This window comes from Ahaetulla prasina, chromosome 2 (genome assembly GCF_028640845.1).
Source record: "Ahaetulla prasina isolate Xishuangbanna chromosome 2, ASM2864084v1, whole genome shotgun sequence".
NCBI classification, from domain to species: domain Eukaryota; kingdom Metazoa; phylum Chordata; class Lepidosauria; order Squamata; family Colubridae; genus Ahaetulla; species Ahaetulla prasina.
This window is the reverse complement of record NC_080540.1, coordinates 273310824-273325732: the sequence shown is the minus strand read 5'-3', so window position 1 is coordinate 273325732 and position 14909 is coordinate 273310824. Positions and strand designations below refer to the sequence as shown.

The following is a 14909-nucleotide window of genomic DNA, read 5'->3' as shown; positions in this document are numbered from 1 at the left end:
ATGTAATCTTCCCAGGTGCCATGTGGTGAGTTTCAGTTGCTAGATGGGTTCTATTATGATGCAGATGATGGTGGACCATTGACAAAGGTGGGGGGTGGCAAGAAGTTGCAGGGAGCTGCTTTGTCTTTAAAACATGTTTCTCCATTTCTCATCCAGGGAAATATATTCTGCCTTTTTAAATATTTTCTAAAATCTTTCATTCTTCTAGGAGGGGGGTGGGTGCTAAATTCCTACTCTTCTAACTAAGCTAAATCAGCTACAGGTACCGGAACAGACTTGTAAGTGGATCACAAGCTTCCTAACAAACAGGAAGCAGCAGGTGAAGCTAAACAAGATCACATCAAATACCTGTACAATTAACACAGCCCTCCCCCCAAGGCTGTGTGCTCTCCCCACTTCTCTCTGTATACCAATGACTGCATCTCCAACGATCCATCTGTTAAGCTACTGAAGTTCGCAGATGACACAACAGTGATTGGTCTCATTCGAGACAATGACGAATCCGCATATAGACGAGAGGTCGAACGACTAGCCTTGTGGTGCAACCAAAACAATCTGGAACTGAACACACTCAAAACCGTAGAAATGGTGGTAGACTTTAGGAGAAACCCTTCCATACTTCCACCTCTCAGAATACTAGACAACACAGTATCAACAGTAGAAACCTTCAAATTTCTAGGTTCTATCACATTGCAAGATCTAAAATGGACAGCTAATGTCAAAAACATCATCAAAAAAGGACAACAAAGAATGTTCTTTCTGCGCCAACTCAGTAAGCTCAAACTGCCCAAGGAGCTGCTGATTCAGTTCTACAGAGGAATTATTGAGTCTGTCATTTGCACCTCTATAACTGTCTGGTTTCGTTCTGCAACCCAACAAGAAAGGCACAGACTTCAGAGGATAATTAGAAATGCAGAAGAAATAATTGTTACCAACCTGCCTTCCATTGACGACCTGTATACTGCACGAATCAAGAAGAGGGCCGTGGAAATATTTACAGATCCTCACATCTGGGACATAAACTGTTTCAACTCCTACCCTCAAAACGACGCTATAGGGCACTGCACAACAGAACAACTAGACACAAGAACAGTTTTTTCCCAAAGGCCATCACTCTGCTAAACAAATAATTCCCTCAACACTGTCAAACTATTTACTAAATCTGCACTACTATTAACCTTCTCATAGTTCCCGTCACCAATCTCTTTCCACTTATGATTGTATAACTGTAAATTTGTTGCTGGCAATCCTTATGATTTATATTGATATATTGACCATCAATTGTGTTGTAAATGTTGTACCTTGATGAACGTATCTTTTCTTTTATGTACACTGAGAGCATATGCACCAAGACAAATTCCTTGTGTGTCCAATCACACTTGGCCAATAAAAATTCTATTCTATTCTATTCTATCCTTGTTTCTTCTATACCAACCTTTATTTTATACTCTTCCTTTTTAAGTCTGACCTCTGGTCAGTTAAAAAAAAATCATACCTGGCTTATTCCGAATAAAACTTATATTCTTATTAGGAGCATTTTAGAAGTTGGTAAATACCTCCTTTATTTTATTTTTTTTAAAAACAATCAATTTATATCAGTTTTTCTTTTTCTACTGCTTTCTCTCCATGTGTTAGAGATTGTACAGTTTGTTATGAGCTTCTAGAGCTCTGTGGAGGATAATTGTGATTGAACTAACCCCACCTACCTTAGCGGTATTCCTATTGGTACATAAGTACATAAACAAATTGCAGTGTTTGTTAATTGGTTTTCATTGAAAAATGGTTTGGAAAAAACGGAACAGTGCACTGCTAAATTTAGCTATCTTTTTTATTTCTTCTTAGTTAAATTGCTTATTAGAAGTTTATACTTCTGAACAAAATATGGCTTTACTTCTCAAATTAGTTGTATCTGGATGTGCTTTTAATTTCCATTGAATTAATTTTTCTTGGCGTACCAGGTAACAGTGTATTTGCTTGCTTTGTCTTATGTTTTTGAAACATTTAGCACATTTGCCAAGTTTTCTCCAGGCTCTTCATTTTTTAATTGTCCATCCTGCTATTATTAAAGCTATTAAGCTTCACAAAAGGGTTAACACAATCCCCATGGCTTCACTATTTCTGTAGTCTTGTAGCCTCATGTAACAGAAGCAAAACCTGTTAAGTTAATAGCTAGAGTATTTGGCATTTGGCCAAACTAAATGTCTGTAGCCTGTATCGTACTTCTCATTAATGACTTTTTGTAATTGCACCAACATTTCTTGATAATGTGTACAATATGTTACCAAACTGACTATTTAGTGTTCTGTTTGAAAGGAAAGCATAAACTTAATGTTCCTTCATGTCAAATCTATTATCAAGCAATATGTCTTGATAAAAGAATCTGAGGATATTTTGAATAGGATTACATTGCATTTTTAGTTCGTCATTGTGGTCTCTGTGATTCACACATATGAGTTTATTATTGCACATAGCCCTGTAATGAAGCCTTCAAACATCATACGTTCAGCATGTTTATCTTAAATTGATCGATTCCTTATTTTTTTAATCATCTCTTTTTTAAAAAAATAGTTTTTTTTTCATATGTCATTTAATCTAATTTTGGAGTTATGCTCTAGGAGGATTTTTTTAAAGGAAGGGATTATTTAGACCAGAGGTGTCAAACTGGCGGCCCTCAGACCAGATGTGCCACACACAGGCCATGTCTATCTCACCTCTGCAAATGGGAAAAAATGTCATGAAATGTCATGTGACAACAACGTGATGCCATGAGTTTGACACCCATGAGTTAGAGAAATCTTTGTGTTGTTCATGAAAGTTTATTATATGGTACAACTGAGCTTGGGTGAAGGCTTAGAATAACACAATTCTTGAATCAGATTTCAGGCCCCAGGCCTGAAGTAGCATTGATTATGCTTGATTCTGTCTTGGTACCTGAAGGCTATAAAGAGAGAAATGTTGCTAGGTTGAGGGTGAGTTAAAACATCCTCTTCCTTGTTTATATTGTTCCTTGCTCAAACCCATAGGCCCCCAATCCATACATGTACAACCTACAGCCTTCTCCAAGAGGATTGCTAAACCCTCTTCCTGTACTCCTAACCAGTCCTCTGAAACTGGATTGGCGGGGCATTCACTCATCTAGCGTTCATTACTCTGCTTTATTTTCATGTTGTTACATATTTGATGGCTATGCTCTTTGAGTTTTTCATTTCCTGCTACTTTTATCTGTCAGCTTTTCATATAGCCTCTCTAGTGGTAGTCATCTCAGGTGCTGAGGTTTCATCCTTCATACTGTACCTGGTTCTGCACATAGATGAAGGACCTCATATTGCTTAAGAATTTCAGCTTGTCAAAAACGTCGTTTTGGTTTTCTTCTTTAATCAAAACCTGAATCTCCTTATATGATATCCACTTCTTTTGGAAGGTGTATAGTGAGGTTACTGATTTATAAGCATCAGACCTTCCTTTTTATTTATTTATTATTTAGATTTTTATACCGCCCTTCTCCCGAAGGACTCAGGGCGGTGTACAGCCAAATTAAAACAATACAATATACAATTTTAAAACAACAAATTAAAAGAACATATTCTATAATGGCCGAAAAATTTAAAAACCGTCAAATTTGACCCAATAAAACAGAATACCCAATTTAAAATTATTAAAATTCAAATAAATTCAAAAAAGTTTTAATAAGAAAAGTCCAGCAGCAGGTAAATAGCTGAGGTACTTCTTGGAGGGGCTAATGTCAAGTCACAAAGCTTATCTATCTACCTTGATTTTTTTTGTATAAATGTTCTACTTGTATATTTATTAGGAACTGAGCAAGGAAGCATTTGTGCTGTAAGACAAGTGATGAAGCATACCAAAACTTCACCATTGATTCATAAAGTTCCTAGTGGTTTGTAGAAAGTATAGAACTGATTCATTTTGTACAAATAACTGGAAGAACTACACTCAATCTGTAAAAGACTAATTTTGCTCTGACTTCTAGACTATGTAAGTGAGGGGAAGGGTGATTCAGGATTTTATACTGAAATTCCTATACATTTGAATGCATTGCAAAAATGATATATAAATTTTCAGTAAAACAACTTTAGAATATAGAGAACAAAACAGAATATTGAAATATATTTTAGAATATATTGGTGCCTATAATACTAAATCTCACTCTTAGGAAAGAGGTTAATGGTTAGAGTAAACTAAACCATGTGCATTTATGGGAATCCCTATGATACTAAAATAAGGTTTATCATTTTACAGAGAGGCAGTAGTGATGCCCCAAATTTGAAACATTTACATTTTTGGAAACTCTGAAAGGGTAATCCAAAAGGCATACAGTATCAGAAATACTGCTTTTATTTTTGTCCACAAGAAATGTTAACAGGTAGATCTAGTGAACAGACATATGTTTTAAAGGCCAAACAGAATGTTTTAAACATTTCTATTTTTTAAGTTGTCATATATTGAAGTTTTCCAAGGAAAATAAAATTAAAAAACAGAAATAAAACTCTTAAAAAAAGAGGAATAAAACCCATAAACACTGCAAAATTGTTAAATTAGTTTAGAAGCATCAAATAAAATATCAGAGACATACTATATGAACTTACAAATATAGTAGATGAAACAAACAGCAGCAGAATAAATAATTAAAAGGACAGTACAAAAAGATACTTAGTAAACACCAAAATGAAGGGATAGTTGCCAGCTGAACTTTTACCAGCCTACATTGGTAAACACAAATTCCCAATTCATTTTTTCACTAAATGAATCAGGTGAAAAGCTAGAGAGGTTTACTTGTAAACATATCACTTTCAAAATTTCTGGTTTACTATTTTAAAGTCGCCAGGTTTTTTCATAAGCTGTCAATCTTGTTTCATGTAAGAAATCATAAACATTGTAGAGATTGTTCCAGTGAAAGTGCTGCTTTTGTGCTCAGCAATATCTCTGCTGATTTTTAAAATGAAAAATAGGAAGCACATGATTATCCATTCCAATCTATTTTCTCCAGATAGAAGTGCCATCCATTAACAAAACCTCCATTTTGCTGGCATGGGCTTTAATTTATTGGTTCCCATCCAGATCATTACCACAGGCAAGCAGTGTTGTAGAATACTCACTTCTAAATATCTCACTAGGTGTTGATAGACGAGGGAAAAAGAGCTGCCTTGTGTATTGTTGTACATTAAATTATTTCAGCAGATTTATTTCTATATTTAGTTTAATATAGTTGTTAAAATAGTATGGAAATGAAAAGGGAATGAATACAAAAGGATGAGAATGCTGTAGTGTCTGGGAGAATCAAGTAGCATTCCCCTGATTTTTATCTGGCAAAGATGTTTCCCCAGAGTGATCAAGTCAGTTCCAATTAGGCCTTTGCAGTGTTTTGCATTTGATGATGAAAAATATATCTGTTATGTATGAGGGGGGGGCGGGTTGTAGCATCTGTATGCAACTTCTTGTATCAGCTGCGTCTTTCCAAGGATTATATGACTTCCCTGTGCAGCAGAATGACATTAAGAAATGTAGCATTAAAGGATAAAGTAGCTTTTTCATTTTTATTGGAAAATTCATAGTAGCTTTACTACTAGGCATTTTAGTATAAAAATGCATAGCCATGGAAATGCCTATTTCACAATATAAGGTGGGGAAAGTTATAAAAATGTTATAACTTTATTTTTATATAAATTTATATATATATATATATAAATACATCATTTTTCTTGCACTTGTGGCATTTTCTTTATATGTAATTCATGTAGTAACTACAGATCATAACATCTTTTCTAGTAATTATTCACTTATTGTCTCACAAAGATAGCCAGGCAGAATATAATGGTGAATATCCTTCATTTGAGGTTATCCACGTGGAAATGGACAAAATAAAGATAAACAGTCATCCTGATTAACTATATTGGCGCAACAAACCTTTAAGAAGTAATAGATGTCAGTATAAATAATGAATGGTATTGGTTTAATTAGAGCTCAAGAGAATATATAATCCATGTAATTTATGAATACCATCATGTCATTATTTAGTCTTAGAAACCACATAGATAGATTTTCTTCATGACAATCTGTCCCTAAGCCGGGTCATCCAATGGTGCACTCATCACCATTGTAACTGTTCATCCATCTTGTTGCTGTTTGTCCTCTTCTTTTTCCTTCCATTTTTCCAAGCATCAGAACCTTCTCTAGAGAGCTAGGTCTTCTCATAATGAGTTCTAAATAGGATAATTTGAGTTTGATTTTTTTGTGTGTTGAGTGAAAATTTTGGGTTGATTTGTGATTCATTTATTGTTTTATGGGCTGTATTTTCAGGGTTTTTTTCCATCTCTAAAGTTCCAAAGTATCTATACTCTTCCTAACCTGCTTCTTCATGGTCATCTTTTGTTTCAATAGAGTATCACAGAGGAATACCATTGGTTGTACAATTCTGCTCTTTTTAGGTATGCAAAGGTTTGCAAATCATGGCCTTTACATCTGCTCAGTGGTGAAATCTGAACCGGTTTACTACCGGTTCACTGGCTGTGCATGCTTGCTGTGTGCGCGCATGCACAGTGCGCACCATGCACCAGATGTGAGGTGTGCACGTGTGCAGTGTATGCCAAAAGGAGGTACGCGGTAAGTAGAACAGCGCGCGTGGGATGGGGGTGATCAGCTGTGGTGCGCAATCTTTTTTTTTTTTAACTTTTAAAGGCATTTTGTTTACAACCTATTCGGCCGCACGGCTCAGCTGTGAGTGTCAGAGCCTTTTTTTTACCTTTTAAAAGCATTTCTAAAAAGAAGTGGCAAGCAGGCAACCAGGTGATTGGGTGGGCATGGGCGGGGGGGGGCAGGGATTTTTGCTACCGTTTCTTTGAACCACCCGCCGCCATCGCTACCAGATGGGCTGATCTGGTCTGAACCGGGAGCATTTCACCCTGCTTCTGCTCTATCAAATGCTAGTCTGTAATGTATTTCTTTATTGCTTGTTCTTTACTATAGATCCATAATGGCAAACCTATGGCACGCATGCCAGAGGTGATACATAGAGTCCTCTCTTCCGGGTTCCAGAGACCACTGAGTGCTGAAACTGGAGTGTGCGCATGCGCCGGAGTGCCGGAACCCGGAAGAGAGCAGCTGCCCAGTGCACATGCTTGTGACGGAACCCGGAAGTGCAGCTGGCCACCGCACACATACGAACTGGCCAGCTGCTCTCTTCCAGGTTCCGGTGCTTCGGCACATTAGTTTAGTTTCAGCACTCGGTGCTGAAAAGGTTAACCATCACTGCTATAGATGGTTGATCTTAAAAGGCACAAGCTATCCACCACTTTGATATCTTTGTTGTCAATTGTAAGGCCGATTGTTATACTTATTATCATTAGTTTGGTTTCCCATTTTTCACTATGCTCCATTTATTCTAAAGATTGCAGACCACTTACAAGTATTGCCAGGATAGCAGGTTATTGATGCTTCTTCCTCCAATTTTAAAATCACATTCACCTTCTTTTAATCCAGGTACTCTTAATATATATTCAGCATGTAAACTGGGAGTATACAGTCTTCTCACACTCCTTTGCCAGCCTGAAATCAGTTTGTTTCACTATGTTCTGTCCATACTGTATATATAAGTTTCACACGAGGCCAGTAAAATGTTCTGGGATTTTTCAAAATTTCTAGATATAAATGATACACCCTTAACTGAAAAGTATGAAGATGTTTGGCTGAAGAGTGCTTGAAATTAGAAAAGTCACATGATTTGGCTGAATTGTGCTAATATCAATTATAATCTTAGTAGTACTTGGTACCTACATTTTTTCAGTATTAATATTGTTAGATTGTCCTATATTCTCCTTTATTGGTATTAAATTCTTAGAAACATAGTTAAATATAATTTAGTTAAATATTCTCCCTTTCCCTTTTCCAATCATTCCCCATTCCTTCCTTCCCATATTTCATCTTTCCCTGTCTTGTATTCCCCACCTTCACCCCCACCACAACACATTCTATTCACTGTCAGGAAGGGACACCCCCGAAGAGCCATTTCAGCTCAATCCGGCATCGCCAGCGGCTAGTGGAACCAGCAGCTACAAAAGTGAGTGGGCTAAAGGGAAATTTAAATGTATCAAACAAGGGAAATATTTCGTGGCTTTCATAAATGTATGCTGGATATTTTACATTAGTACTATTGTTAATCATAGGCAGCTGGTGTCCTTTGGGTACTGTTGGACCAGTGTAAGTTACTGTGAATACAGGAGCCCTTTCAAAAACATTTTACTCCAAAATCACAGGTGTAGTTTTCAGATTACTATCAAAGCTAACTCATACAAGAAATCCATGTTATATTAGGCAAGAAATGACGTTGTATTGGATTTCTTCTTCGTATTATTGTTTGCCTTTGCTAAAAGATTGTTTTATCTTTATAGTCACAACCATATCAAATTTGGGATGAAAGTTATTCCTGATGAATTAATCTGGAAATAATTTAGGATCACAAAAGATTTGTTTAAGAAAATTCTGGCTCCTTTCTATTTCTGGTCAGTTTTGGCTGCTGACATAGAGAAGCATTATTATATGGAAAAGTGTTGTCTCTTATGCCCTTCAGATCTGGTAACAATGAAATTGAACTCAACTATCTTATATTGCACAATTTTTCTTTAAGGTATCATTGATACTATACATTCTTTCTGAATAATATGTCTGGTTTCTAATAATTTATTAAATATCCTTTTATAACCAACAATATATAGAAAAGAAAATGGTAGTAGAAATAATAATTGTTTTAACAGACAGTTATTATTATGCTTTGGAATCTCTATGTTAGGAATTAGCTGTATTTTACTTCGGTTTGAAAGAATTTTTAAGATCAAAAGACCAGTTTGACGGTCTTTTTGTTTATAATTTTGAGTATAGGGTATGACCTATCTTCAGTTCCATAAAACAGAATAGCAATGGAAATCAAGCTTCTAATGACTCTGTAACATTTAGTGCAGTCAGATAACACAAATTCTTAAATGAGGTCATTCTGAACATTTTTGTTAATTGCAAAAATTAACAAAATTTTGTTAATTTGTTGGTGTGTTTTCTTGTGTTTGTGTTTTATGTTCAAATTACAATTGTTTTGTGCTGTTGTCTTGGTTGTCTTTCAGCATTAGTGGTTTCTGATTCCTGAATTGATGAAAGGAGCACCATATATCCCATACAAGCCCATCCACATATAATATGACCTTCAAATTTTTAACCAAAATACCATGAAAAATGGGTTTATTTATTTATTTTGATTTCTATAGCCATCAGTCTCAGCAATTGACTCTGGGTGTCTCACAATTAAGCCTTAAAAATATTTTAAAACAGTAAAACAGTATAAAGTACTGAAACAGTAAGAACATTAAAAGTTTGAAGTATATACAAAGCAAGATGTCTGGCCTGTTAACAATATAGCCAGGAGGCAGGGCCCTTGACTCATATAGTAACCCAGGCTTAGGACCACAGCCATAACCATAGCATTATCAGAATACTAATAGGGTTGGGGCCATTCTAATCTGTGAAAGGAGGATATTCCACTGCAGAAAAGGTTCACTTTCTAATCCCTGTCAGTGTCAGCTGACATTTTTTGGGTTGCGCATAGATAAACCAGCTTTCAAATTTTTCATATTTTTTTTCAATTAATTCTGAAGTATTGTTTATTTTATTTCATAGTTTGTATCAATAAATGTTGTTTTTCAGAACATAATTCTGTTTTAGTTTTTCACAATTGGCTTAGCCGTGGGTGGCTCAGTTTTCTTGGTATTTTGGTTCAGCTAATTTGTGACTATATATGGGTACTTTAAAAAAGTTTTACCATATATGCTTGTGGACAAGCCTATCCATAGGTAACCGAAATTTACTTTGTACTTTGGAGCCTAAAACTCTTGGCTCACCCTTAAGCATATATGGAATATATGGTATTACCCGCAGGTATATAGTATTCTTAGGCAAAACAGATTCTGAAATATATTTCTTTCTTGCAGTAGTATATAGGTAAATTTTATGTAAATTTAAAGAGGTAGGGAAAAAGACATGTAATTAGTACTGTTGTGCATTCCAAAACATTTCAAAAGAGATGTTTTGGAATGTTTAGGAACATGTATAAAGTGTGTCAGATAAATAGTTAAACAGAACTATCTTTCTCCAGACTTATGGTTCTGGCTGTTAGGAGTAGCTTCTGAAGCAGCCATGTGACCCTGAAAAAGGTGCTTTTGCTCTAATGATTTGAAAATAAGATATTAGAGTCTTTGGGTGCTGGACAACAACAGAATGATTACAATGTCTAATACCAGACAAAGTAGAAACGGTGCAATTCTGAGCACAGATATGGGACAACCAAAAGATATTCAGTAAGAATACCACTTGAATAAAGCATGTCGATAAAAATAAAAAACGAAGCTGAAATAAAAAAAAAACTTGTAATAGCAGCAGAAATGGTGGAGAAAAGGGTAAAGAAAATCAAGAATTGGTCAGCACCAGATGAAAATGAACTGCATAGTTTCTGGTTGAAACTTCTGACTGGTTTATACCTAATAGGGCCTCTTGTGGCTCAACAGGCTAATGCAGTCTGTTATTAACACAGCTGCCTGCAATTACATACAATTATTGCAGGTTCGAGTCCCACAAGGCCCAAGGTTGACTCAGCCTTCCATCCTTTATAAGGTAGGTAAAATGAGGAGCCAGATTGTTGAGGGGGGGGGCAATACAAGTTGACTTTGTATATAATATACAAATGGATGGGACTATTGCCTTACACAATGTAAGCCGCCCTGAGTCTTCGGAGAAGGGCGGGATATAAATTCAAATAAAATAAATAAATAAAAAATCACTGTCAAGCAGTTTAACAACATACTGTAATGAAAATTGCTTAACATTTAGCAAAAGCTTTCTGATAATGAAAAATTCTGCAATGAAAAGAGCAGAATCAGGCAATTGCAGGTCAAAGCCATGCTTACCAACATCTTATAAATTGCTGACTGGTGCTGTGGCTGAAACACATCTAGTTGAAAATGATCTCTTTCCATCTGAGCAGAAAGGAAACCACTCAAACAGCGCAGAAACAAAAGATCCATTCCTAAATGACAAGATGATTTTGGAAAACTGCAAGAGAATGTAGACCAACTTGAATGTAGCTTAGATTGATTATAAGAAAAAAATCGACTCCTGATTATTGGATAATCAAGTACCTAGAAATAACAGTAGAAACAGTGGAAGCTTTGTGCAAAGATCAGGAGCACAATGGATGACGTAATTGCTTGTCCATGATGATAGATAGAAGAGGTTAACATCAAGAGAGGAATGTTTCAAGGAGTCTCAGTATCAACACTACTGATTGTCATTGTACAGATTCCTCTGTCAATGATACTGAACAAGTCAGGCCATGGCTATCATACATCAGAATCATCTGTCCGGCTATCCTACCCCCTTTACACAGATGAGCTGAATGAAGCTGAATGAAGAAACTCCATTTAAAATAAAATCGCTGCTGAACACTGTCCATATATACATCCAGAATATTGATGGAGATGGAGTTGTACTAGGAAAAGGTGCTACCCTTTCCATCAACAGGTGAAAAAATAGTGAAAATTGAAGATGGAAGATGTTATGGAAATAACATCTAGAGTCTGGATAAAGAAGATCACTACAAATACCTAGACTTCCTTCTGTTAACATCAAGAATATGGAAATCAAGAAGAAGGTTAGTAGTGAATACACCTAATATACGAGAGTGAAGAAGATCATAAAGTCTAAACTCAGTAGAGGAAATGCCATTCAGGCAATTATTACCTGGAAAATTCCAGTTGATACACAATTAGAACAGTGGACTTGACTCAAACAGAACTGGAATCCTTGTATAAGAAGACCAAAACATACAATTATAATGAATTGTGCCTTTCATCGTAGTAGCAACACTGACAGACTCTATATACCAATAAGTATAGGTGGGTACGAAATGTTGCAAGTACACCAGACAGTTGAAGAGGAAAAAAAAGAAGATGCAATGAAATTAGTATACTGTGTTGGGAAGGCTTACTGAGTTGTGGAGAGACCAAACTGATCTACAAAAAAGACTAAATAAGAAACATGATAAGGCAAAGTGTTACATGGGCAATACATTAAAAAAAAAACCCTAGCAGGCAAAGCAGATAACAAGACCTGGCAATGGCTAACAGAAGGAAAGGCGAAGAAAGAATGGGGTTGCACAAGACCAAGCCTTATGAACAAATGCATAGAAAGCAAGGATTAAGAAGACAGCAATAGTCATCAAATGCTACCTTTAAAAAGAAGCAGAAGAAACAGTGGACTACCTGGTAGCTGTTGCAAGAAATTTGCATAGACTGAACACAAACAATGGCATGATAAAATAGCAACAATAGTGCATTGGAATATCTGCAAAAAATACTGTTTTACTGCCATCAAAACAAGAATTGGTGGGACCACAAAGTAGACAAAGTAATAGAAAATGAAGAAGCTAAAGTGATTTGGTAGTTTAAAACTCAAACAGACAACGTTTGCCATTTAACATCCCAGGCTTAACAGTTGTTATAAGACAGACAAAAAAGTCTGGGTAGTGGATATTGCAATACATGGAAACAGCAGAATAGAACAGAAAGAACTGGAGAAGATAACAAAATACAAAGATGTGAAATGGGATATCTGTGGCAAAAAAAAGTAAAAGTAGTACCATTAGTTATAGGTGACTTGGATGCAATTCCAAAAACAATTGGAGCACCACTTGAACACCATCACCATTGACCATCAGTTAATTGGAAAAGGCAGCTGTTCTGACCCAGCTCCCCGAACATGACAAACCCCCTGTAGTTAAATCAATGATTTTTTTATTAGAAGTGCCAGCAGCCCTGGCAAAAGTTTATCTTTCACCACAGGCTATCAAGTCTGTCCGGCAGAGAGATGAATAGTTGTCTGCCATATCTATTCATCTCTGCCCCCGACTTTTATCCCCAGGGCTAGGATAGGGTTTTTCTAGCAGTGGTCGCCCTTCCTTCCCAAGGATTGGCCCATAGATTTCCATTGCTTTCCTCTCCTCTGCCTTCTGTGCATCCTTGTGTCAGGCACTGGACCCAGCTGTTCTGCCTCTTCCTCATCAGCCACCTCCAGACCTGGGGGCTGTTGTCTCTCCATCTGGGGGCTGACATGTGACCCAGGCTCCGCCTCTGCCTTTCTCTCTCTGCCAGCTCCATTCATTCTTCCCCCACGGAGCTCTCAGGTTGCCTTGATGCTGACCCTGACTCCCACACCTCCTAATCTGATTCAGCTGCTGGAGGGGCCTGTGGCCTACAGGCCACAACAGCAGCTTTTGCTTGGAACAGTTTACTTTCTGCAAGAATACCTTTAACACCATCAAAGAACACCTGCTTATCCCAGATTCTTGTGAAAGACTCAATAAGTTGATAAAATCCCAGTCTAAAAAATTGGCTATATGACCAATAATACTAATAATAACGTGCAAAGTACAGTATTATTATTAGATGTTAGATAACAGATGAGGGCAGAATAATTTGTAACCTGTTGCTTGCCTAGATAATTCTAAAACTTCAGTTCTACATTCATAAATAGAGGGGAAGTTCCTGACTTTGTCGTGAAAGATCTTGAATAATTCAAAATCCAATGAATAAGTATAGGAGGAGATTGTACTGTTTCACGGGTGGTATTTTCAGTCACTTTACTCATCTTTCTTCAGTTGGCAGCTGAGAAACAAAGCTGTGTCTTTCAATAGGTGATGTTCCCAATATGCAATGTGCCATCCTGAATAAAATTCATCCAGACTGAATAAAAAACCTGAAAAGCATTGTAGTTGTATCCTTTTCTTGAGTAACTGAGAAAATTTAGTGTGACTAGGAACAATTTCCGGGGTCCCAGAATCTGAAAGAAGTAGGCAGAGCTATATATACATTATTGGAAGAGTCAAGAAGTTTCATTTCCCCAGCTAATTGTTTTGCATATACCATTTTCTCTCATTCCAGGCAAACATACTAGTATAGCAAAGGATTTTTTTCATTTTACTATTTTTTCTCCAAACTTGTGGTTGTTATCAAAAACTTTTTAAATATCTTAATACTAAACAATGTTAACTTAACGCATATATTTTCTTAACATATGTGCACCATGATTCATAATTCTTAGCCCTACTGCTATTTATTGCTCTTGATCTTATGATATTAATTGACATTTTTACCATGCACTTTTAGGCTGAAAAGTTGACAGAAGACTGGGAGATTTTGTTACTGATAAACATTTAATCAATGCCAGGCTTTAAAATCTTCTAAATGAGACTCGGATGATGCGGTTTCCCTTATTTCCCAGGTTGTGTCCTTAGATGTTTCAATGAGTTTTCTCATCCCAGTATCCATACATTGTAATTAAACTATTCAGTTTATTACAGGTTTAGTTTACGTATTCTGTATTTTGATATTCTTTGTATCCACAATGTTGTCCTTGGCTAAACTGGTTAAAGCTCATTTCCTGAACTGAAGTAAATAATAATAGTAATAATAACCACCAAAATTTTATTATATTTTTGGGAACTCAAAGTAAAATACTCTTTTCCTACTTTTGCAGAAGGAGCTGAGCCTTCCAAGAAGAGGAAGTTTGTAAGTAACCAATGTTTATTTTGATTATGTGTATTCATTATAAAGGGTGTGACAGGTGCTCAAATAGTGAACAAAAAAAGTTTATAGTTCTTGTGCTTTTTTCTGCTTTTTTTCTTTCCAGATATAATTATTGATCAGGACAGATTAGGAAGATTTTTTTAGATTAAGACATTTATTAATTCAATTATTTATTCATTTTTTTAAAAAAAGTTTCATTATAACAATATAGGTTGTCAATATTTTTCTATGAAATTACATCTGTATTACTTTGAAACTATAAAAATTGATAGATGC

At 36.0% G+C, this 14909-nt stretch overlaps 1 protein-coding gene across 4 annotated transcripts in view; it reads left to right on the top strand.

Moving 5' to 3' along the window:
* The window catches only part of MAST4 (microtubule associated serine/threonine kinase family member 4), a 231976-nt gene that overhangs the window by 82061 nt on the left and 135006 nt on the right, over positions 1–14909 (top strand). For 2 of the 4 annotated variants that reach the window (XM_058169501.1, XM_058169503.1), the window contains 2 exons: positions 7997–8071; positions 14584–14615. In XM_058169501.1, the coding sequence (XP_058025484.1) occupies positions 7997–8071; positions 14584–14615 (107 nt within the window). The remainder of the gene's footprint in view (positions 1–7996; positions 8072–14583; positions 14616–14909) is intronic. The other 2 variants (XM_058169502.1, XM_058169506.1) reach the window with 1 other exon arrangement.